This window comes from Rhinolophus sinicus, chromosome 14 (genome assembly GCF_057876585.1).
Source record: "Rhinolophus sinicus isolate RSI-liver-muscle chromosome 14, RSI-T2T, whole genome shotgun sequence".
Taxonomy (NCBI): Eukaryota; Metazoa; Chordata; class Mammalia; order Chiroptera; family Rhinolophidae; genus Rhinolophus; species Rhinolophus sinicus.
In genome coordinates, this window is record NC_142514.1 from 57388518 (window position 1) to 57415693 (window position 27176).

Below are 27176 nucleotides of genomic sequence, written 5' to 3' on the forward strand. Positions count from 1 at the left end.
ACTGTCACCTCAGTAAACTTTAATTTAAAAAAAATTAAAAAGAAAAAAAAGAAAAAGAAAACATTACCATCTTTTACAGAATTTCTCAAATTCACCCTCTTTTCCATAATATAGTATTACTTTTCTTAAAAGACAGATAAAACAAATCCTTAAAATAAAAAAAAAAATAAAAAATTTGGGTTTTAACACTAGTAAAAAAAAAATCCAAAACCTAACCAAAGGAAGTCACAACAAGCATTCTATAATATAAACAGACAGTATCCACATAGTTTATTTCTCACAGTTCTCCTGACAAATGAATATTATTCAAGAACATACTGTATACACAGATAAGAAGAAACATACAAAATGTTTTAAATGATGCACAACAAAATCCAGCAGTATAAAAGAATGCATGTGAACTCTTGCTCACTGCGCAGACTAAATTTAATCACTTGTTTAAATAGTAATAAAAATACAATCTTTTATGGATCTTGTGCAGACTACAAAAGAGGGAAATTATTACCATATATATATGATTTTTATATTAGGCAGTTTTCTTTGATGAGTTGCACTGACAACTCCAAATACAGAGGCAGAAGGCTGTGTATTTTAAAGGAATTAATGTTGTGAATTAAGAGACTTTACACAGTTACTACCACTGGCACTTTTCACCATAGTTTGTACACATCACATGATCATCTTATATAACATTACATTTAAAAAATATATCTGAGTGACAATTTTATAACATTCACACACCATGAGCTGGTTAAGGAAGCAATGCCACCGTTGCCTCCTGTAGTGCTTTGTGTTGGTAACAAGGACAGTTCATTGTGGTTAAAAGAAATTAGACATCAATATGGTTAAGCAGCTCCAATTTACTATAGGCCACCAGTGGCCACCACGGGGACAGTGAGTTCTTTTAAAGTGTATATTCTAGAAGCAAACACCATCATTGGTTAAAATTTTGTCTAAAGAAGTCAGTTTCTGTGCTGAAAACTATTTTCACAAAACTGAAAGCTACTAAACTGTTTTAATATAAATACTTTGTCTTCTCATTATCATATTTATGACCAAGTTCTTTGAAGCCTTTGGAATTTACTCTCTCTTTAATGTGTGCTCTCGTTTCCATCTCACCGATCACCACCTAAAAAACTGGAACGTGGTGGTGAGAAATTCCCCCAGGAAACCCTTTGCTCACCAGGGATGCGCAGCTGCTGACAGTGATCTAAGCCACAACAGTGCAGAGCTGGACTTGACGAGAACACTCAGGAAGCTGTCATGCTATGAGTGTCATTTCAGGGAAAGCAGAGAATCTTTCCAAACTGTGCACATCACTCACAATGATACCATTGCTATGTGTTGAAGAGGACTAGTATACGATGCTCTCTTCCATGTCATCTGTTGGCTGGAAAGTAGTTTGGGTCAAGGTAATTATAACTGGTGCCCTGGGACACACAGTAGTCTCTGTCTAAAAATGTCTCTGACCTATAAACAGGTTCTAATTGGTGATCTTCCTTGTGAATATCTGTTTCATGGAGACTGCAAAGAGAAAACACACACAGACACCTTATTACATGGCTGGCACGGGATGCACTTCGGCGAGCTCAACCTGTTTAAATCCATTAATCTACCAAAATCTCTAATGGAAAGTTACTCGAGACATACGATGATTAAGGAAAATTCCTTAACTGCCTAGAACAACAACATTTAATTCACGAAGTGTGATTTTCTAAGTAATTTGGAAATCAAATCTACTAGAGGCTGAGAAATTCTTCACTTGTCAAAATTTAAGATCTACAATGAAGAAATACGCTTACCAGTCTGAACAAGAATCACAAAAATCCAAAGACATTTCTGGAGGACAATCCTGGCAATGCCACCGAATCCCCTGGATAGGTTCTATGCCACAGTTATCACACTATGAAAGAGAAAAAGAGTATTAAGCTGTATTGTTTCCAAACCTTTGTTTTTTCCTGCTGGAAAACACATGATGTGTGTACACTGATACCCCTTCCTCTCTCTCCCCATGCACTACACAGTGATCTAACACAAAAATGGTTCTAAGTTAGGTACAATTTCTAGCAAACTAGCTGAAATTCCATCCATTCAAGATCAAGCTACACGTGGGTGAGAGGGACATTAGAAGATGTAACATTAGCATGCTTTAATTCTTTTAAAAAATTTTAAGAAAATCATCTACAAAGTTGGGCATTTGATTATTAGTAACTATTTACTGGAAAGGTACCTCACACACCAGTGTACAATGACTGTGACTGAGAACCACTGACTTAATACCATATGTTACAAAACTATTTAACAGGCTACTGTACCTAACAAAACCCAGGTAAACAAAAAATCCTTTCTAAACTTTTACCTTACTGAATTATTCTCCAAAGCCTGAAGCCTCCTAATAACCAATGCCCATCATGAAGAAAAGACAGATCTAGCTTTTTCTCAGTGTGGTGGCATTGTGGTAGCCCTCAATGTATTCTGTGCAATTCTGGAAATCAAAGCAAACCTCATTTTTGGTTTCTTTGATCATCAGGCCAACTAGAGTGGCTGACAGACTGGCCAACAAGCCACAGCTGGGTCTTGCAGTAAAACTATAAGAAGTGAAGAGAGTTTCCTCTTGAAAGGCCACAGCTGTCAATTAGGACAATCTCTAATAGAAAAGAAGGGTCACTGAAAGATCAAGAGGAAAAAATCATTTAATATATTCTGCCTAATGACTATGCCAGAAAACCAGAGGTATAAAAATTTTGTTTTAAATTTCAATTTATCAGTCACAGCACACATCTGTATTTTTATGTATACCACTACCAGCAAATCGATAGTTCATGGTCTCATTATTACTTCCTCCAATCCCGTCAAATACAGTCAATTCTAATGCCTAAAGTGTTCTCAAATCTGTCAATCTCTATTTACGCAGCCAAATTCAGGACATTCTCATCCTTTGCGTAAATTACCAAACAAATCTCTAATCCAGTCTCCCCGGTTCCAGCTTGCTTTCTTCCTTTCCATCTGCATACTAAAGCCAGAATTATCTTTTTCTCCTTTCCTTAGTTTTTTTCAATTACATAAATAACATACATGATTATTGTTTTAAAAAAATTAGCAACATGGTAGTCAGAATACAATAGTTATCTACTCTAAAACCACTGCCGTCCTAAAGGTTATCAATACTAACAGTTTAAGAATGATCTTTCTGAAATGTAAATTTCATGTTATTCTCTACTTAAAATCCCCAATCTTTTGGATGGTATAAACTCCTTAGCAAAATTTCCAAGGCACCTCAATAGCCTCTCACTACTCGGCAGTAAGCACTCTACTCAGACTCAACTATTTTACTTATTTAATTTCTCTAATTCCTTATGAGGTAAAAACAGAATAAGGGCAAGAACTGAGTCTGTCTTGTTTACTTTGGAATCCCTGGCACTTAGCAAGTACCTAACATAATGGGTATTTGAATAAATGTACTTCTGCCAGCCTCTCAAAAAAGAGGAGAGATAATTGAATCTGAACGGGAAAAACATTTTTCTGATTCATGAACAACAGCAACAAAAAGAGAAATAGATCCAGGGATAAATGGAAAAAGACAATGTGACACACACACACACAAAATGGAGCATTATGAAATCCTGCCATGTGGGACAACATGGATGAACCTAGAGGACACTATGTAAATTGAAATAAGCCCAACACAGAAAGACACATGCTGTATGATTTCACTTATAGGCAGAATCGAAAAAAGTCAAACTCAGACAAGCAGAGAGAAGAATGGTGGTTGCCAGGGGCTGGGGGATAGGAGAAGTTGGTCAAAGTGTACAAACTTTCAATTATAAGATACGTAAGTTCCAGAGATCTAATGTACAGCATGGTGATTTATAGTTAATTTTCAAGCATGCAAAACTTGAAATTTGCTGAGAGTATACCTTAAGTGTTCTCACCACACACACAAAAAATGGTAACTATGTGAGGTGATTTTTTTGACATCTTAACTATATACAATTTTTATTTGTCAATTATGTCTCAGTAAAGCTGGGAGACAGAGATACAGCTAGATAACAACTTTTCATCTCATATTTTACCTCAAAGTATAAGATACCTGCCTGTATGTTTGTCTTCTCTCTCCTGAATCATAAACCTCTTGACATCAGTAATTGTGGCACATTACTTTGTATAAATACACAGGACGAGAGGTAAACATACTTTTACCTGTATGCTTGGAAGCTGTGGATTTTAAAGCTCCAAAATCACCTTAAATATCTCTTATCACACTTTCAAAAATTAAATAAATAGTAAGATTAAGTAGAATTTACCTTGAAGCCCACGTGTTGTACAAATCCACTTTCAGCTTGCATTTGCTGAAGTTTCTGCTTCTTCAACTTTTTAAATTGTAATAGTTCCTTATATTCAGGTAAATTCCTATACATGATAGGAATACTCTCTTCATCCTATTGAAAAGAAGAAAACACAAAACAAAATTTTAGTTTGATAATTAAAATGAACTAAATCAAAGAAATAGTGATATAGAATATTTTTGTATCGACAAGGCATTTTTCACTTTTAAGATACATTATAAAGCTCACAGAATATTAGCACTATTAGCAATATTTCAGACGGATACTTTTGGAGGGCTTCTTAATGCAACAGTAATGCTGAACTGTAGTAGGCTACCTCATAATGGAAGCACCAGAAGAATAGGCACGACTCCACCTGTCACACAGTAATGCAGACTCACCCCATGCTGACAACTTCATGGCTTCTGGAGAAACTCTTTATAATCTACTTCTCTCTGATCTGCAGGAAGTTCCTCTTCTCCAGTCTAACAGATTTTTATGCTTCCTCAGGTAAATATGACACTTTCTTAACAACAAGCAGACCAATCTCTGCTTTGTTTTCTGCTCTGTACTCGTAATGATCAAGGGAGTACATTCCTTTCTTACTCAAGGGGATGAAATAAGTTACAAAGATGATTACTTAGAATCCAAAATAAATGAATAACAAAAACCATATAAATGTACGAAGTTGAAATTGACAGATGAAACACTAACTGCTCCCTATTCTTCCAATTTATTTGTGCTCTGTCACCCAGAATCCATTTCTTTCCTTTGCTACCTCATGACTGATCCCTGGTCACAAATTTCCATATCACTCTTAACAGCATCCCCAATTCACTTACCCTTAGTTCTACCAATTCCCAATCCTGGACAACACAACCCTTGCCCCTAGGTATTATTAACTACTATGTTTATTTTAACTCAAAGAAACTGACACTTATAGAAATTAGAACATTTGCCCAAGGTCACATAGCTAATTAGTTGTGCAGACTGATGATTTGAACCCAGATTTGTCTGACTCTCTAACTCTTTACATTCAGCAGCCCAAAGCCTAAATCAAAGAGTTAGCCTCAATTTTTCACTGTCTTGTATCTAATCCAACAAATTCTGTCACTACTTAATACTTCCTAATTTGCTCTCAAATAGGTCCTCTGTAGTATCCTTTCTTCTTTCCTCTGCTCCCACCCTTACTTAAAATCTCCCACTGTCTATAGCATCCGGTCCAAAGTCCTCAGTTAGATAAACGAATTTTTACAATCTCACACTCCACCTCCTTATCTCCCACCATCTTTCATTTGTTTCAAATTCTTGCCAACGAAAGGTACTAAATAACAGTTACTGCCTTCCTATATCACCACTGAGAAAGACAACATAAGTAATCTAATAAACACATAACACTAATAAATATGATGTGAACTAAATAATTAAATACCATTTCCCCCAAAATAAGACCTAGCCGGACAATCAGCTCTAATGCGTCTTTTGGAGCAAAAATTAATACAAGACCCGGTCTTATTTTACTATAATATAAGATCTGGTATAATACAATATTATATTATATTATTATATTATATTGCATTATGTATGTTATAATATATTAATTATATTAATTATGTTATACTCAGTCTTATAGTAAAATAAGACTGGGTCTTATACTAATTTTTGCTCCAAAAGACGCTTTAGAGCTGTTTGTCCGGCTAAGTCTTATTTTCGGGGAAACACGGTAATATAGTAAAAAATTTTATAGTGAAATTTACTAAATTCAGCTATTTTAAGAAATACAAAGCACAAACTGCTAAATTTTTAAATTTACATTTTAAGTCTAAGGATATTAGTAAATTTGGTCAACAAGACTAAGATTAAGAAAAGTTAAATTACCTCACATCCATTAGGGTGGTTATTATCAAAAGAAAAAAACACTAAATAACAAGTGTTGGCAAGGATGTAGGGAAATGGAAATAACTTGTGCACTCTTGGTGAGAATGTAAAATAGTGCAGCCAGTATGGAAAACAGGATGTTGGTTCCTCAAAAATTGAATACAGAATTTCCCTATGACCCAGCAATTCCACTTATGGGTATATATCCAAAACAACCGAAAGCAGGAACTCGAATAGGTATTTATACACTCATGTTTATAGCAGCATTAGCATTAGTCCAAAGGTGGAAGCAACGCAAGTGTCCACTGACATATGAATGGATAAACAAAATGTGGTGTGTGTATACAATGGAATATTATTCAGCCTTAAAAAGGAAGGAGATTATGACACGTTACTAGATATATGAACCTTGGAGACATATTCTAAGTGATATAAGCCAATCACGGAAAGACAAAAACTATATGATTTCATCTCTTTGACATACCTAGAATAGTCAAATTCATAGAGACATAAAGTAGAATGGCAGTTGCCAGGGACTAAAAGGAGGAAATGGGGAGATGTTGTTTAATGGATATAGTTTCAGTTTTGCAAGCTGTGAAGAGTTCTGAAGAACAAATCTTCTGTCTGTGAAACTGCCTAACTTATAAATTAAACTTTATCATAGGTATGTATGTACAGAAAAAACAAGTGTATATATAGAATTTGGTACTATCCGTGGTTTCGGGCACCCACTGAAGGTCTTGGAATACATCCTTTGTATGTTTTACTTTATAGACTATTCTATCAAATAAATGAAGAAATGAAAGAATATCACTATTTTATAACATCTAATGTATTAATGGGCCTACGCAATGATCAATGGCTGCTATATCAAAAAAAAAGAGAGATGACCAGACTGATGAAAAGTATACACAAAACAGTCCTGCCCACCCTAACAAACAAACAAACAAATCTGAATGTGATCAATTATCTAGACCTACTATCAATTTACAGGAAATTCAGGAAACAGAGAAATAGGTTAAATGACACCAAGGAGATGCAAACAATAAAATTCACACAGTGGTAAATTCTATAAGACAAATGACCCAGGTTTTTTTGTTTTCTTGAACATAGTAATTATATATTTACCTAGTATATACCCCAAATGAAAGCATTCTGAAAAGATATATTCAGCAGTATTAACAATGGTTAATTTGGGGTAGTTTAAAGTTTGTTTTTTTGTTTTTAAAATTTTGTTTTTACTAATCCTCATTTTTTTTTATTATTAGTTTCAGGTGTACAAAACAATGTAATAGTTAAGACATTTACATGCCTCACAAAGTGATAACCCCTCTCCCCCAATCTACTACCCCTCTGACATTGCATATAGCAGTTACAGTTCCACGGACTTTATTCCTTATGCTGTACTCTGCATCCTGTGAATATATTATATATATGTAAAATTATAGTTGACATTCATTATAATTCAGCTTCAGCTTCAGGTGTACAGTGCAGTGGTCAGGAATCTACATCGTCCGTGAAGTGATCTTCCTAATAAGACAAGTGTCCATCGGATACCCTACAAAATCTTTACATTATTGATTATAGTCCCCAATCTGTCTTTTGTATCCCCGTGGCAATTTTGTGCTTACTGATTGTTTTCTAATCCCCTCACCTTCTCCTTCATCCTGACCCCCTCCCATCTAGCAACCCTCAGATTTTTCTCTGTAGCTCTGAGACTGTTTCTGATTAGTTTCTTCATTTATTCTATTCTTTAGATTCCACATATAAGTGAGATTATATGGTATTTGTCTTTCTCCGTCTGACTTATTTCACTTAGCATAATCTTCTCTGGGTCCATCCATATCGTTGCAAATGGTAAGATTTCATTCTTCTTTATGGCCAAGTAATACTCCATTGTATAAATGCACCACAGTTTCTTATTCCAGTCATCTACTGACTGACCCAGTTTTTTAACAGCAACAAAAAAAGGAAGGAGGGAGGAAAAGAAGGAGAAAATCTATTTCAATTTATGATTGGGGAAATGTGGATTGCATATTTGATTATATAAAAAATTACCTTTTACAAAAATGATAACGATATTATGTAATGTCTGGGACTTGCTCCAAAATAATCTGACAAAGTTGGGATGGGTAGGAAGCACAGATGAAAACAAGGTTGCCACAAATGGGTAACTGTTGAAGTTGGATGTTGGGTGCATATGGATTTATTATACTATTCTCTCTATTTTTATGTATGTTTGAAAATTTAATAAAATTTTTTTTAAACATATTAAAAAACCCATAAATTTGACTTGTTAATATAAAGAAATGAAACCAACATTCTCTGAAGAGTAGGAATAACTAGAAAATCCTGGTGCTCTCATTCTGTACCCTAATCTGTATACTACATTGATAAGCATACATATATGTAGAATAAACAGGTAACTTACTGATGCCTCCTCAATAGCACTGTTCATGTGACTATGAAAACAAGATCGGTCATCATCTTCATCCATGTACACTGGTGGTTCGTGGGAAGTCATGAAAGTGGAAGGTTTAAAGAGATGCTTATTAAGGGGGTGCTGGCGTCTGCTTGTTGAAGACTAAGTGAGAAAACAAATTTTCAATTGAACAGTGGAAAAACATTAAAAGATCAAGAAGATAAAAATATAATGTTACTTCCTGCAAGTCTATCTATTAGAAGGATTTCACCTCTATCTGTCAGCATAGTCTTATGAGGCTGTTTATTCTATGTTATCTGGATTTTTAAAGTACAACTAGCCTTAAAAGAAAAAAATGTACGGGAAATACCCCAAAAACGATACAATGGACCATATGCTCATTAGCTTACATTGGTTATGAACAGCATTTCTCATACTCTTGGCCTTCAAATACTGCACTGCTATTATAGTCATCTTATAGAAGATCTGGGGAAGATAAGTAGTCTAAGCCAGATATAAAACTATCAAGTAAAAGGAAGATTTCCACAACATGATGAATGTTTGAAAATGGTACCTAACACTGATTGACTGCTTATTCTATGGCAATGTCATTTAATCCTCACAACATTCCTATAAAGTAGTTATTATCACCTTTAATTTAAAGATGAAGAAATGGGAGGCATGGGGAGGTTACGTTTCTTGTTCAGGGTGCTGCAGTGAGGTGGTGGCAGGACCAGTATTACACAGTAGGCCCGTGCGGTGCCAAAGCCCTCACTCTCAGCCTGTGTGCAGACTGCCTCTCTGCGTCGACAGCACAGCCACAAAGAACAACCTCAGCTACTTGGAAAACCAGTGTTTTATCTGTTTCAAAATTCAAACTCTAACCATGGCCAAGGCATCACTGTGTCTACGGCTGGCTAGAGCTCTACAGTCAAAATGTCTGTTAGCTTAAATTTCAGTGCACCAGAAGGAAGGAACACATTTAGGCTTGGAGTGTTCCTTTTATCATCATCATCTACTCTTAGCTTTGAAAATGTAAGGTGCACAACACATCTCAAGTTAACTTAGAAACTAACCATAAAAATTAGAGCTATTAAGTTGAACGCTGGTTATCAACATTCCAACACTCCAAAGTTATAGGATGAACTCCACATACCTAAAAGAGATAATGCTGTATTTGTGGGAAAACAAAGTCCAAAATATTTAAAATAACTGACAAATTAAAACAAGCTTCCAAAGCTTGGTAAAACGAGTGAAAAACAAAGCTTGTAAAACATGGAATTTACAGACAATATTCTTAATGTAAAATAGTTAGCTTCAATAAGGAAGGGTAATAGCACGAAGACATACTTTTAGCTTCTCTTTATGTGAAGGATAGCAGAAGTGGAGAAGTACCAGGATGATTTACTAAGGAAATGAAAAAAGGCCAATTATGTGCTTTACTTTTTTGCAATTAAAGCAGAAAACTGGCTACAATTTGTTGCAGTGTTCTCTGTAGGAAGGGGACCAACAGAGAATAGTGGAAATGACTTGGGATCAGAATCAGAGGATCAGTGGTTCCTGGACTTACTAGGTATGTGACCAGACAATTTACTCAACATATTTTAAGGCCTAGTTTTCTCATCTATAAAGTGATTGCAGAACAGTACCTGGCCCAAAGCATTCAATAGTAAGAAATAAGTTAAGGTGATAATATTACTTATATTTCTAGAATTATAGTGAGGATTAAATAAAATATCTTAACAAACATTTCTATTCTTGGATTTATGTAGCATATCTAAAAAAGACACTAATTATGTCTTCACAAAGGACTTTCTTATATGCAGTCAATCTAAAATCTGTAGTAGTACTCATTCACATAAAATTAACCCACTCCTAAGAAAACAAACAAACGTCATTAAAGCCCACTGAATTTCACTGAGTAGCAATAATGGAATCCTACCCTGTGTTTACACCCAATGTAACAAAATGCTTCGAGTTGAATTTTAAAAATAAAATAATTCTGTTCTGATAAACATATTACGATTTCACACACAGCAGTTCTGACTTTGATGAGTTTAATCTAAGATCTATTTTCATCTATTTTCTCTTTACCTTTTTGGAGTATATATATAAGTTTGGTGTTCTGCCTGGGACAGGAATGCCAGCTTTAGTTAGCTTTATGAAATACTTCTGCACTCGGCTGGCAACCTAAGGAAACACGACAATCCTTTTAACATAATATCAAGACATGCAATACCTGAATACTTTTCTTACTGCACCATGTTGAAATGTATAAATCTAAGTGTATATATTTTCCACTAGAATATAAGTCTCCTGAAAGCAGGTAAGGCAGGTCCCAAGGAACTGTCAAATTCAGGGTTCACTGCTAAATATGCTACAGTTATTCATTCTATCTCACACCCTCATTTATTCCTGTTCTACGGATCTTTCCCATGAGCATACAAGTGTGTAATACTAGTTTTTAAAAATTAAAATATATGTGTATCTAAAGGAATGCTAACAATTTAAAATTTATCATAAACCTAGAAATAATTTTAAACTGCCACCAAAGACATATTTTAAATTCTAGACAAAAAATACAAAGTCATTAAAATAAAATTGTTTGATTCCAAAGCTAAATACATATTTTCAACTTAATGAGTGCTTGTACTTGTAACATAAAAACACAACTATTAATATCGATGGAAACATTAAGGAGAAAACTGCTAGATTTATTTTTTTTTAGAGAGACAACCAGGAATAATGACTAAGGCAATGTCACAAATATATTAGCACAATCTAATAAAAAAGTACATAACTGGTGCACTCATTAAGCATTCGAGAGACACGAAGTCCATTACATTTTTATTTTTTCAGTATTTAGTAATAATAATCCAAAGCAGAATTATCTCAAGTTGTCTGAAATCAACACAAAAATATACAACGCTAATATAAAAAAACCCTACATACTGTATAGCACTCTGTAGCTAAAAATGATGCTGATCTGCTGATGTCAGTTGCACTATCCTTCATTAAAAAAACTATCAAAAACATGCCAACAATATGGGGCCATGTCCTCAAATACCTGTTTTGCTGTCCTATTGCCCAGTTCATCAGCTATCTTCTGCCAGCGTCGAGATTCTACTTCTTCAGGAGGGTATTTCAGGAGTAGCTGTTCAAGCTTTTTCTAAGCCAGACCAAGACCAAAGTTAAGAAAGTTTAATACTGAGTTTCTAAATATGTTTACATTCCATCTTAAATTATAATACTCCCTCCCTAACTTTGGTGGTTAGGTTCTAGAAATCCTCATGGGAGAAAATATTTCTAGTAAGCAACTTAAAAGACTTCCTAGAGAAAAATGAGATTAGAGAATAAACCTACAGAAGACCCTATAAAAATTTTCTATTCACTTCAGTAAAAAGACAGCACAAAAAAATTTAATTAATATTTTACACATCTTGGTGATTTCCACTTGACCATCTTCTTTTGCTAGACTACGTTTAGACTTGCTTCTATAGATTTAACAAAAACATATAAATTCATTTGGATTTAAAGAGACCACTAAGAGGCTTTTCCCTCTTATGTGTGGTCCTCCATTCAGATATTTAATTTTAATATTCTGACCTGTTTCCTAAATTTTTCAACAAGTCCTAAAGATGCAGAATAATCAGCATGATTGAAATAAAGATTCTTAAGCTTTTAATAAACTCATTGCAGCTGTGGGGTTAATCATCCTATGAGATAGAGCTGTATCTCACATTTTATCCACAAACAATCCCAGCTATATGCCAAAGTGTGACAGAACATTCTGACCTGACCCTGTCAGCTCTCCTCCACAATGAAAACAAGAATTAACTTTGAGGCACAGTTATAGTTGGCCCCAAGTTTATCTCTCTCCCCAAACTGCATTAAAAAGACTTTATTCCATCCATTTCATTACCTTTTTCAATCCTCCTCTCAAAACCCAGGTTCCTTCTTTAAAAATCATCCCCAAACAGGATTTCATATAGTCTCAAAATCCCAAATTCTTGAAGTGTGCAAAAAGGTATACAAAAGTAAGTTTAAATATTTTAAATTCATGGTTAAGAGGGATTATATACAAAAATATACAATTATAATACTGACGCTAATGTTCACTTTTTAACTTTTTTCTAACCTACACAATGTAGAAATATCTATTACCTGTTCTTCAACAGTCCACAACTGGTTAAATGTTTCAGGTTTGGTATCATCACACAGGCGCCCTCTTATCATCTGCATATAAAACAAGGCTTTTGTCAAAGAGAAAATAACAAAGACTACTCTTTGATATAGCCAAATAACACACAAGTGGTAGAATTTTTTACTAATTTCAAAATATTTTGGTAAATTTATTTTTTTAATGTGTATATTATGTTTTATTGTTTACAAAATGTTTTCACATTCCTCTGTTTCATTTGGTTTTATACTCCTAGCAATCCTGTGATACAGATGACAGCAACTTCATTTTAAAGAAAAGGAAATGTTCTCAAGGAAATGTTAGTTTTCCATTCAGAACCCACATGTCTGTTGAGCTTCATCTAACTAACAGTGGCAAGGTCGGGAATTCAAATCCTGGTTCCATTCTACTACACACAAAAAGCTCTTGTTTTTAGAAAAACTATTTGTCAGGCACTGTACTAGGCATGTACATGTATTACTCACTTAATCCTTACAACAACTCTATAATGTAGGTTAATATTAGTCTCATGTTATATAGGAGGAAATTGTAGCTTGGAGACTTTAATGTAAACGACATCTGGAGTTCCCACAGCCAGTAAGTGTTCGAGTTGGGATTCCAACCCAGGTTTCTCTTAACTTCAGTTTATGTCCTGGCTACATTCAGTGAAAGACTGCTCAAATTTTAAGAATACAAATCAGCAAAGTGTTAAAATATTTCTACAATTCAAATTTTCCTACTCCAGCATTTTATACTGCTTACTTGAGGACGACTGTTTGAACCTTCTGGACCATCACTCAAAGGCAACATAGAGTACAAAAAGGACTCTCCATCCTTCTTAGGATCTGAAGGACTTTTTGGTCTAGCAGGTAACCCTACTAAAAAGAAGATCATGTATAGGATTATTAAAGCAAGACTTCGCCAGATAGTTCTCTACTTAAATTCTTATCATATAATTTCTTACCTTTATCAAAAACTAGCTTAACTCTCCTAGTATGTCTTTTACGATTTTTAAATTCTCTTTCAAAGTTCCCAAGGCTATTGGTATATTGGTCCCATACAATCTCGGGCAACTGAACAACTCTCTGTGGATATGGAAGCCCTATATCAGCCTGGAAAAAAAAAATAAAGTGACAGTCTAAATTTAATTCAAGAAATCATCACCATAGCCAAATTTTCGGATGACTCCAAGTCCAAATAATCATCAACTGGGCCTTTCTAGTCACTTTAAATCCAGTATCTCATACAGTTAAAATAATATAGTCTAAATATTAAATGGTAAAGACAATAGCAAGTAAAGGAATAATCAATTGAACAAAACAGAAACACTATATTTAGATCTCTGAAGCTAAACTAAATAGATATATTGTACTTTATCACTAACACACTTTAAACATAAAAAGCAAAGAAAGGTTTTTATGTCTAAGAGCATAGAAATGTGACAGCAACAGATAAGACTTGACACAAATAATTCATTTCAAATGTACGCCCATGTTCATGACTTAGTCATAAAACAATGAATTGTTTTCACAATATATTTAACACATAAAAAAATTATGACAGCTTAATAATCACAACTACACCTTTAATTATTTGGACTTCAGTTACTTTACCAACCACCTTTAGAGAAGTCATTAGTAGTCATAATTATTAAAACCAGGTCATTTTGTGAATAATATCTTTTCATAGGGGTTTGGGTTACAAAGATGAATGCATTTGTCAGTACTCACAGAGCATACAGTCAGGATTAGTGAATTTCATTGTATGTAAATTTCACCTTAAAAAAGTTTTAAAAAGAATTTTAGTTAACTATATGCATTCTGAAGTGTTTTAGTATGAAGTTAGTCTCCAACTTTGAAATGCATCAAATTCATTCCATCTTGAAGTAAGATGGAATGATGGATAGAAGAACTGATATATGATAAAACCAATAGGGTAAAATGATAATTGTAGAATCTAGGGAATATGTGTGTGTTAACTACATAATACTTTCAACTTTTCTATGTACTTAACATTTCTCATAATAAAATGTTGAGGGAAAAAAATCAGGTCATAAATTATGAAACTGTCAAGCAAAATCTACTTTGCGACACAGAATTCTTAAATTTAAAAAAAAAAATTTTAATTTTTATTGGAGAATATTGGGGTACAGTGTGTTTCTCCAGGGCCCATCAGTTCCAAAGTTGTTGTCCTTCAATCTAGTTGTGGAGGGCGCAGCTCACTGGCCCATGTGGGAATCAAACTAGCAACCATGCCACTCAGAGCTCACGTTCCAACCAACTGAGCCATCCGGCCATCCCAAGAATTCTTAATTTTTATTTTGCTTATGACATATTACATTATCACCATTATTATCATAATAGTACATATAAATCTAAGGCTCAACGTTTGCAAAATTAGAGTGTCTTTTAAAGTAATGATAGTAATATCAAAGAAAGCTAATGTGCCATTTATGGCTAAACAAGCCATAAATGTTCCCTGCATTCTATATACTAATACATACCACAAGTTTCCTCAATTTTAATGAGGAGTTTCTAGATGTCCACTAAAACAAGCAGATTACATGTGAACAACTTAACTAATATGGTAAACCTAAAGAAGACAGGCAAATTAAGTACACATGAGTAAACAAAAAAATGAAAGAATCAAACTTCCGAAGTAAATCCTGTAGAAAAAATTTTTTCTCCAAGGAATCTAAGTCTTTCATGGTTACTGAAGTATCTGATTTTAATGTACATCCATACATTTTTGTAAAAATTCTTAAGATGGTCAACATCACTTCTATCTCTGAGATAAAAGTGAACGAAATTCAATTCTAAACTAAACCTGGAAATGGAGAACCAGCAAATAGCCAACTGCCCATAAATCTAGTAAATGTGCCTAACTGTATCTTTCTGCCTACCCAGGAACATGAATAAAATTAGGGTCAGTAAATTTTTTATTAATATTTACTTTTCTAACACCATCTGCTTTAGTTGGATCCATTGTCAGTAACCCTTGTAAGTACGATATCTTCTTGCGCCAGCAAACTGATTAATAACTATAATACAGAAATCAATAAACACCTAAGTGGGCCCACTATAAATAGGGAGGATACAATAGGGTTCTAGAAAATAAAAGTTTTAACACATCGATATGTGGATTCTACATCTATTACGATATTCAATGTTCTTAAAGCATGGAGAGAAAGGAGTATTTGCCAAGTAAATATTATAGCTAGAAAAATCCAAACAATAAATTAATACACCTAATGAAACAGAGTCTCCAGGGTTGTTCCCTCAACACATGGTAGACAACTTTTGTGATTCATTAAAAACTGGTAATTCACAACTACACTCAAGTTGCCAAACTATATAGGTTAGGTTTTTGTTTTTTAGGGTAAAGAAGAGATTTCTTTTTCATAGTTTTTCAGTTTTATTCTTTTCACACAATGGTGATTATTAATATTATGTCTCTGAAATTTAATGAACAATTAGTGGATCCCTAATTCAGGACACATACTGTGGCATAAATGCACATTTAAATTATCTCCATATTCATATACCAAAAAGTCATTATAAAAACATTAATTACTTTCAAATGGTTAACTATTAAATATGAAAGTTCTGTTTTACGGAAAACAGAAAACTGTATGAAAGTTTTACACTAAAATAAATGACATTTCAAATTAAGTAAAATTTATACCTCACTTCCTCCTCATTGACTTGTTTTTATCACCATTGTTTTCTATGTTGAGAGTTACAAAAGTTAACTACAAAATGAACTCATTAATAAATCCTGAACTATTTTTTCTTTTAGCTTCACTAATCCTGAAGTCAGGAAAGGAGAAGAGGAAAAACACTCTAAGATGGGAAAGGCAACAGGAAAAGATGATATAACTGGCTAGGGAACAGGACATCAAGTTCCTGTACGAACATTCAAATCAAGCTCCTAGCTATTGTCACTGAGGTATATTTTACGTGTTTGGTGGGGGTAAAGGAAGGCAGAATCCTGCCTTCAGTAGTATGGTTAGTTATATAGAAGGAAAAAAATTTAAACATTTTAAAAAGCATATACCCATAGTAAAAAAAAAAAGTTATTACCAAATATAGCTCAATAAATCTTTTAACGTGTTCAATATATACCTTCTTCTGGAGTTTCTCCACAAATCCAATGGGATTTTTTAGTGCTTCTCTCTGGTGTCTGCCTAAACTTTCAAGGTCCTGGACTGCTTGAGAACGCTGAGCCTCGAGTACAGCAATCGTCTGTAACAGTCTCTGATAGCTACAGAGACAAAGAAAAATACCTCACTAAAACTTTCTAGTAACAAAAACAAATAAAAACTGAGTTCAAGCCATGATCTATTATTAAGTCACACAGTCTTTTTAAAGTTACCTGAAAGAGTTTAGTAAAACATATTACTGGGAATAAATGAGTCTTCCTGAGTTACGAAGTACCTAGTCAGAAAATATCAGTTAGAGAAAGCAAAGCCTTATTGCCCCATTTTTTAATTCTTGAAGCTGAACAAGCACAGAAAATAAGAAAGCACCTTGACTTTCCAACAATCAAAGTCATCAAGAAATTGCTAAATAAATAAAAATTAAAACCGTAAGTTTAGCATTAGGAAGAATCACCAAATTCAGCCCCTTTGTTGTACTCTAATGGAATAAGGAATCTGAGGTACATTTTCTTGTGCAGAATTACAGGAAACTCACATAATTTGATATGATCTTAGGCACCATGATTCTCATTTAATCTATTATAATTCCATTCTAGAGGAAGTTTACTTTTCTGTCAATTCTTAAGAATTGAACATTTTTAAAGCAGATAGGCCTTAAAAACATTTTTTACTTTCTTACCTACAAAAGTCCATTTAGCACAGCTAACATATAATTTTACCCACACAAATCTACTATGTGTCATTATCCTGAAATCTCTCTATGGTACATGCATACTAAGTAATTTCCTCCACCCCACCCCACCCCACCCTGTGGTTCAAATTGTCCTGCCTCTCTAATGTCAAATTTCACATATTGCTACACATATGTAAACATGTTGACTCAAAAGCCCTGAATGCTCAAATACACTTTGCAAAACGAATCAAGAACAAGTCACTCTAAATTCACTTCAAAATAAGTGGTTATGTCCTTAAAGTAGTAAGTAGTAGAGCATAATTTTTCTTTATGGCTTCAAAACAATTTCATTGTTTCCCAGCAGACTGTAAACTCCATAATGGCAAACATCTGAAAAGTTCATTCTTTTGTTTATCCAGTGTGCAGCACACTTCCCAGCATATAGATGCACAATACATATTTTTTGAATGAACAAATGAAAACACGGATGTTCTGTGCAATCAAAAGTTATATTGAATCTTTTTAAGGTCAGAAGTCAGCAAACTCAGCAGAAGTTTCAAAGGTTAAACAAACACAATTTTGAGCTTCGCATAGCATAACTGCCAACATTATCAGAACACTTTCTCAGCTCCCTGCCTAAAACGTGTCTTATTCTTGTTCTCAAGTCCCTTGTTAACTAATTGTTGATGGAATGTTTAATAATTAAGGTAAAAACTGCTAATGCTGAAGGGTAAGACTCCTCTCAAGCTAGAGACACATTTAAACGTTAGAACTGAGTTGGAAAGCAAGGGCTGTACTTTAGTCACTCCTGGATAAATCACAGAGGTTAAGTCTAAACTCGCTTTGAACTGAGCCTGTTTGCTTTGAGGTGTATGGAGTGTACAATCCCTGGCTGTGCTGGTGGTTTCTACCAAGCAGGCTCACCCAGGCTCAGGCTTAGGGTGATGACAGTGAGCTGAGCAACCTACCTACCCTATCTACAATACTCCTAACTGCCACATCTCACCTCCAAATTCCTAGCTAAATTACCAAAGACTTTTTGTCATAGTATCTCGATGATTGACCATTTCAAATAAGAGTTGCACACTTCTGTATCATCAATATGAAAATGATTGTGAGTGTTAAACTTCCAGCAACTGCTGAAGCATAATAACCATTAGAAAGAATAGACTTACAGAAAAAACAAGCAGAGGCTTGAAAAAAGTGCCACAGTCAGTTAATGACACTGGGAAGAAAGGCCTCTATCTGAAGCCAATAAATTTAAACAAGTTTTATTGTAAGTAAATTATTCTACAATAATTCTGACTTTAAAGAAATTCCAAGAGAGATGACAAAGAAAGTATAACTCTTCAACTCCTATTTTGCTTTTCTTAAGTCAAGATAAGTGCCACTTCTGCTTTACCAGACTGAAAGTCCTAAGATAAATATTGATAAAGACTTAAGAGTCCAGAATAAGTGAGAGGACTATAATAAAATAGTGAATTCAAGTCTTCTGGCTTAGCTAATTTGAATTATTTCCTAGAGTACCCAGAGATTTTACCAGTAAGATAAGATTACCATATACATCCTTATACAGAAATGGAAGGAATCATTAAAAAACTGGGTTGGCATGGAAAAAAAAAAACCAGTATGATACATACAAATCTATTTTCAATCCCACCTACCCATTTTACTTCTAAAGCAAAGTACTGGAAGCTGATACAGGTATATTCATTTGTTCACTCACTTACTGATTATTTACTAAGAGAACAAGGCACTATTGTAAAAGCTTTAGCAATTATCAAGACAAATCAGGCACAGAGCTTATGTATAATAGGGACCTACAATTACACCAGAGAATAGAAAAGGAATTGGATGGGAGTGAATGGGACAGGATAGGCCATGTTGTTGGGTGGGAGGGTCCATCATACTAGCCTGTCTACGTTTCGTATATTTGAAATTCTGCACAATGAATTAAAAAGAAAACTCCAACTTTAATCCAAATCAATGGAGGACGTGACCAATGTACTCTTCCTGGGCTGGTGAGACTCTTCAAGTCTATATATGTTTTTACGACCTTTCATTATCCAAGTCCTCTTGAATTCTTTTATTCACTTCTGTGAATATAAAAAACATTTACATGAAAAAGTATATAGGTAAAAATCCTGATGTCTAGAAGAGAATACCAAGGAATTAGTAATCTAGAAGTTTAATTTTATTGTTCAATGTCTAGGCATTATTATTACACACACTGTGAGGGAGGGAGGGAGGGAAAGATTTTATTTTCAACAGAACCAGAATCTTTTTCAAGGAATCAGCTTTCCATTTCTACCGTGAAAACAAGTCTTAAGGTTACATGGCATTTGTAATCTTAAAAATTAATGAGTAAACATTTTTTAAAATTCAGGCTGAGGGACATTCTGTCAAAAAAATTGGCCTGATTCTTCAGTCATTAGGTAGTATCATTAAAGACAAAAAAAAAAAAAAAATAGCTATTCTAGATCAGGGGTCTACAAACTATGGCTTGCCCATTTTTATAAATAAAGTTTTATTAGAATTTGGAAAATAGCCACTCATTGGTTTACATAATGTCTGTGGCTGCTTTCTAGCTACAATGACAGAGTGGAGTAGTTGTAAAGTGGAGCTGATCCCCAAAACCTAAAATATTTGCTATCTGGCCCTTTAAGAAAGAACCTGCTAGTCCCTGCTATAGATGAAAGGATAGAGAGACATGACAACCAAAAGTAAGGGGCAATCTTGGATTACAGCCCATGGTGGGGGAGAGACAAACAAGGGACAGAGGGAAAACTAGACTGTGGATTATATCATTTTAGTGTATCAATGCCAAACTGCTAGGGAGAAACGAGGTATTTAAGGTTATGTAGGAGAATGTCCTTGTGTTTAGGAGACACATGCTGAAGCATAAGGGTGATGAGTCTACAACAACTTTTAAATGACTCCACAAAAAGAGAAGTTTTATAGTATGTGGGGCAGGGAGGAGGATGAGGGGAAAGGAAAACAGGGAGAAACAAATGTCACAAAATGTTAAGTTGAATATAGCCAAAGGGCATACAGACGCTCATCATATAATTCTTTCAACTTCTCTGAGTTTTATAATTTTCCTAAATAAAAACTGAGTAATAAAGAAGCTACTCATTATGGTTTGCTACTGGCAATGAGCAGCTTGATTAGCCTATGAATACTGACCTTGATTAAATCCACTGGAAAAAACTAGAGGACATAAGGTGATGGAAGAATAAATATATTAGTTCAACACTGTAAGACACAAATGCACACATGTATGCACTTGTGAGACGGAAATAAGAGAAAGAAGAGCAAGATACATATTAGATTACATTTTCAACAGGACAAAACTATGTAAAGTGAACTGGTTCGCAAGAATAACAATTAGGCCATTTTAAGCAATAACAAATTCCATCCTAACAATTTACCAGTGTAAAATAATCGGGGTGGGGGAGATTCCTCAATCTACTTTAATTAGGCCATCATTTTAATCAAGTGTGATATTTCTCCTTTCTGCAAAAAACTGAGTTCATTAGGTGTATACATGATTGAACAGAAATTATTTTTAGGTGAGAAGCATACATATTAAAAAAATTATCTATTTGGTGAAAGAGGAACTGTATAATTGATACTTTCTCTTCCTTCATGAAGGGTTTCAAACACTGAAACTACAGGATCTATAAATTCAGTAATTCTATAAATAGTTCACAAATGATCTCTTTACTTACTCTCTATAAAAATGCAGAAGTCATTAGAGTATGATTAAAAAGCTTTTTATGATATTCTGTGCTAAGACAAAACCTAATACCTCTCAGCTTCTGATACTGTGTTTCTAGGTATAAAGCTCAACCCTGTACTGAAAGTACAACTAAATTAAAAGTACAACTGAAAGTACAACTGAATTAAAAACAATTTAAAAAAATACCATGTGCTTTTAATTTTAAAAGCATGGAAGCACCAATAAGATACTAAGAATTTTTATTAACAGGCCAAAAGCTAAATGAAGGTATAAATGGGAGAGTCAAACAGCACAAAACTGCTTTGCCCTTGAGGGCAGGTACTGAAGCATGCAAGCTTGAGCTCAACTGTCTATTTCACTTGGCCAGGGAACAGAAGACAAAGTCGCCAAGGCAGGTAGTCTAACAGACCTTCTTCCATCAAGCCGCAACCCTACCCCTCACTTCCATCCCACAGGAGAGTTGCTTTGGAAATAACGGGAAAAGCAGATAAAAATTTCAACCATAAAAAGCTATTATCACAAGACAGTCCTTGTACATATTTGCTGTCCCAAATCTTATTACTTAAGTATCCTAAAGAACTGAAGCCATGACTATAGTTTAAGCAGTGTTTTTTTTTGGACTGGTACAAACACCCCCACCCCTACCAAGATACCTACAGAAGAAAACGCAACTTTTCTCTGGAGGAATACATCTTCATTGTAGGCCTCAAAGATAACCAATAAATAATTTTCCAAAGAAAGTGAACAGCTCACATTTAAAAATTACCCACCATGTAAGAAAGCAAGACACAAAGAATAACAATTAAAGACAAGCTTAAAAATAGCTACAGGGCATAGGAAACTACAAAAACTGAATATGCAGAAAACTACAAAAACTGAGTATGTAGCTTTGAAAAGGAAGAAAATTCAAATTTTAAAAAATATAACAAAACTAAAAGTTCAGTGGGAACATTATTTCTACTTCTTGAAAAGGTAGACTATGCAAATTTTGAACAAAACCTTCATTGAAGACAAGCTGAAAAAAAATATTTAAAAGCTCTTAAAAGCATCGATGAGCTAACAGAATCATGAGGTATTACCAGGTGAAGATCCCCGAGAAGATGGAAACCAGAAAGTTAAAACATGTTTTGGGGCACTTTTGCCCAAGGACAATTTACTGACCCAGAAGAAGCAACTGAGAAGCTGAGCAGTGCTTCTGATACCTTAAAACAGTAGAAGATGAAAGTTGGAGTCTAGGGCCTACCAAGAGTAGAGGCTCTGGGAAACCAGCCAATGCTTTGGCCTGGGATCTTAAAGGACTACACCCTGGGAATACAGGTGAACAGAAAGCAAACAGGCCTCTCAGAGTGGACTAGAATACCTCCCTGTGTAATTCACTATTAATAGTAAGGCTGAAAATGCACATACCTCAAGACCCAGACATCCCATATGCAAGTATGGAAGCTCAAGAAACTCTTGAGTATACACAGCAACATATACTTACAGCAGCCCAAACTCGGAAACAACCCAAATGTCCATCTAAGCAGAATAGAAAACTGTGGTATAGGTATACAATGAAACACTGTATAGAAATGAAAATGGACAAACCACATCTCTTTATATCAACCCATCAATGTGTCAAAAACATAATGTATCACAAAAGAGTACAATGCAGTATTGTTCAAAACTAAAGTAAACTTTGTTGTTTAGGAATATGTACAGAGGTGGTAAAAGCTTTTAAAATAGTAAAGAAAGCTTTTTACAAAAGTAAGATGGTGGTTACCTCTAAGAAGAGGAAGGGGCTGTGACGGGGGAACTTGTCACAGGGGACTCCTGCAGTGCTGTCAATACTGTATTTCCTAATCTGCATCCTCGTTAAACAATTATAAGTTGTTTGATTTCATAATTACTCTGTATGTAAATATTTCATTATTCTTATATGCATGAGATATGGCACAATTTTTTTTTAAAGGGAAAGTTTTCTAGGAAAGAAATGTTAGAGATCACTTCTACTTTTTTAGAACTTTATTTAAGACTCACATAGGAGTGCTGGCTCAAGTCCCAGCTCTATCAGCAACTAACTATGGAGACTTATTCAAGTCATTAAACCTTAGGTCTTAGATTCCTCAGCTATACAACGAGAAGAATAGACCAGGGAAGTGACTGCAAAAGCTTTTTTTCAAAGTGAAACATTCTAGCATTGTAAGATACTTGTTCAACCTTAGTCACTTACTATCATACATTCTTCCTGAGTTAAAAATGGACTCACTTTATATTGTATATAGAAATACAACATTAAATCACTGTTTTCTTCATACAGAATTATGTCTAAGACCTGGTTTTATCAGCTCTTCCCATAGCAAGAAGTTATGCCAAGTAACTGCTCTCAGAGAGGAAGGTATTTAAAAAGATCTAAGGGATTAAGTTTCCCTTACTTCATACCGTGTTTCCCCGAAAATCAGACCTAGCCAAACAATCAGCTCTCATGTGTCTTTTGGAGCAAAAATTAATATAAGACCCAGTCTTACTCTATTATAAGAAAAATGGGTATAATATAATATAATATAATATAATATAATATAATATAATATATATAAGACCGGGTCTTACATTAATTTTTGCTCCAAAAGACGCACGAGAGATGATTGTCCGGCTAGGTCTTATTTTTGAGGAAACACGGTAATGTCTACTCACAATACATTACTGGCTTTTTTCTCAACAGAAGTTACTTCCAAAAAGAAATTACCGGGAATATAATGGCTGTGGTTTATGAAGGGATTGGTTGTCCCTAGGTCATTCAATAGTACACTTCCTGAAGGCAGGAACTTTTAGGTACTCCTATCACTCTAGTTTTTAAAATATGTTGTCTCATTTACTATATTGTGAGATCCTTGAGAGGAGAGCCATTTTTCTACTTCTTCGGTACTGTCCCATAGCATATTAAGGTTCAAGAGACATATAGATGAAAACAAACAAAAAACACAAAAGAAAATATGAGCTGAATTAGTTGTTTGGATGGATGACTTTTCAGTGGTTAAACCACTGTATACAGAACACTATTGTAGTGGCATGTGTGCTCCTGTGAGTCCTTTAGGGATGCTAAAGGTCCATATAGCCTCTATCTGTTTTAACACCTAAGACTTAGATACACACGTAAGAGGCAAAGGTATACTTACCAAATTCATGGATGACATAAAACTGAGAAGGATAGCAAATACTGAGAAGGATAGTAGATGAAAAAGCCAGGATTAAAAAAATAACAAGCAAGCTTTCAGCAGCTGGGAAGCTGGGAAGATCCCAACCCAGGCCAGGACGTCGGAGCTCGCTGTCTTCCTAGTCCTCTGACCCTCCCATGAAGGCCCTCAGTGAAATGGTTTGACCTCCGTTCGCCCCAAAATAACAAGCAAGGTAGACTATTAGACAAGATGAAATTTAACCACATAAACAAAAAATCTGGAATTGAACTACAAAACCAGACAAGTACAGGATGGCATGAACTTGCCTTAAGAGGTACAAAAAATTGTGAGCCTCCCAGCTGATCCTAAGTTCAATTATGAGGTTAAAGTGTGAAGTCGCTGCTCAAAAATACGTATTAGTCTGAACTTGTATGAACCCATTCAAACACCAAGCACACTCATTGTACATAGCACTGCATCAGCCATTCTGAAGAGCACAGTATAATCAACATGCAGCCCTACCCTCGTGATCATCACAATTTAGGTAAGAGGGTGTGCATGTGTATACTGGTAGTTTCTTAAATATTGACAAGAAAGCTCGTAAGATTCCTAGTCAATGCCTAAAATTTAAAATTATAATGATTAAGTTACTGTAAGAGAAAAACACACAAGGTCGGACAATTAGGTTTGCGAACTCATCCTAGAAAAAGTGCTACATACCTCATTGCTGAGTATCACTACGGTCACCTTCGAAGTACTCCCCTTGGGAAGCTATGCACTGATGCCAGTGCCTAGTCCACCCTTCAAAGCAATTTTGGAACTCTTTTTTTTGGAATGGTCATCAGAGCTGTCGTCGTATTACCCTTGATGTCCTGAATGCCATCAAAATGTTTTCCTTTCAATATTTCCTTTATCTTTGGGTAAAGAAAGAAGTCATTGGGGGCCAGATCAAGTGAGTAGGGAGGGTGTTCCAATACAGTTATTTGTTTACTGGCTAAAACCTCCCTCACAGACAGTGCCATGTGAACTGGTGCATTGTCGTGATGCAAGAGCCATGAACAAAAAGTTCAGGTCGTCTAACTTTTTCATACAGCCTTTTCAGCACTTCCAAATAGTAAGCTTGATTAACTGCTTGCCCTGTTGGTACAAATTCATAGTGAATAATCCCTCTGATGTCAGAAAAGTTTAGCAACATCGTTGCAACAAGTTTGCGAACTTAATTGTCCAAGCTGTATGTAAAGTTGGCTAAACCATGATGAGTACATAAGCATGGTATGAACAAAGTGATCATTCCTGGGACATCCAACCAATATTTCATATAAAAAGTAAAACCAAGTTAAATTCTGAAAAAGATGCAGTATTTAATGGGAAAGGCTAGAGGAGGTTAACATATACTAGGTACCGTTTCCCCGAAAATAAGACCTAGCCTGGTCTTATTATAATATAAGACTAGGTCTTTAATATAATATAACACCGGGTCTTATATTAATTTTTGCTCTAAAAGACGCATTAGATCTGATGGGCTGGTTAGGTCTTATTTTCGGGGACACACGGTAGAATAGTGCAAGAAAAAGCACAAAGGCAGGTCAAGTATGATATAGAAATACTTCTATATAAATATTTATAGTTATGTATACACACACAGGTTAGTATATACATATATATTTTATTGCTCTGTCAGCTGAGACAGCTAAATAGAAGAAACAACTGCCCCTAGTAGCAATCCTCACACAAAATACCCAAGTATTGGTTTCTAACACTGTTCTCAAATAAAGGGAGCAGGGTTCCTTGGAGAGACAGCTGATTCTAGAACAGGGGCAGGAAATATACAAGATGAGCCTGGAGCATTTTGAAGTGAGAGAAAGAAATTGTTAAAAAAAGAAAAGCACAAAAAACAAACCAAAACAAAAAATACCAAAAACAACCGCAACAAAAATACACCACTTTGATGGAGCCCACAGAAAGGTTCCCAATGGCCAAAGCTAGAACAACTTCAGCAACAAAATAAAGTATACTAAATTATAATCCAACGTATAAAAATGTTTGAGTCCATGCTAATATAAATGAATGAAAAGAAAAAAATGAAAAGAAAGTCTCACGCAGAAGAATTCCAAATAATTTATACAGATAGTCTGCCATCAAGGAGGTAGAACATAACTTGCCAGTCCTAAGTGTGGACTGTGCATAGTGACTTCTTTCCAAAGAATACAGTATGGAAATAGGGGGGGAAGAATAATTTCACAGTGGAGAAACCTGATAAAGATTACCTCAGCAGGTGATCAAGGTCAACATCAATAGCAATAAATCGTATTAATAGTATATACCTGTTATGATGCGATAAAAACGGCATTTCATGTCTGTGATCTTCATTCCAAAACCCTACAACCCCATTCTAACCATCAGGAAAACATTAAATTCCAGAAGAGAGAAATCTATAAAACCTGACCAGTATCCCTGCCCAGGTCATCAATAACAAGGAAATTCTCAGAAAATGCCACAGCCAAAGGAAGCTTAAGGAGACAAAAAACAAACAAACAAACAAAAAAACAAATAAATGTAATATAGTATCCTAGATGGGATTCCAGAACAGAAAAAAATATATTAATTTAAAACTAAGGAACTCTAAATAAAGTGTGGACCTA

At 34.7% G+C, this 27176-nt stretch overlaps 1 protein-coding gene across 5 annotated transcripts in view; it reads right to left on the reverse strand.

The window, feature by feature from the left end:
* Positions 1 to 247: 247 nt before the first annotated feature.
* ZZZ3 (zinc finger ZZ-type containing 3) overlaps positions 248 to 27176 on the reverse strand; it is a 90317-nt gene continuing 63388 nt past the window's right edge. For 4 of the 5 annotated variants that reach the window (XM_088791208.1, XM_074334969.2, XM_088791209.1 and 1 more), the window contains 10 exons: positions 16930 to 17068; positions 13770 to 13917; positions 13568 to 13683; positions 12790 to 12861; positions 11693 to 11794; positions 10720 to 10815; positions 8635 to 8787; positions 4305 to 4439; positions 1803 to 1903; positions 248 to 1524 (listed from right to left, as the gene is read on the reverse strand). In XM_088791208.1, coding sequence (XP_088647334.1) covers positions 1380 to 1524; positions 1803 to 1903; positions 4305 to 4439; positions 8635 to 8787; positions 10720 to 10815; positions 11693 to 11794; positions 12790 to 12861; positions 13568 to 13683; positions 13770 to 13917; positions 16930 to 17068 — 1207 coding nt within the window. In that variant the 3' untranslated portion in view covers positions 248 to 1379. The remainder of the gene's footprint in view (positions 1525 to 1802; positions 1904 to 4304; positions 4440 to 8634; positions 8788 to 10719; positions 10816 to 11692; positions 11795 to 12789; positions 12862 to 13567; positions 13684 to 13769; positions 13918 to 16929; positions 17069 to 27176) is intronic. The other variant, XM_019743341.3, reaches the window with a different exon arrangement.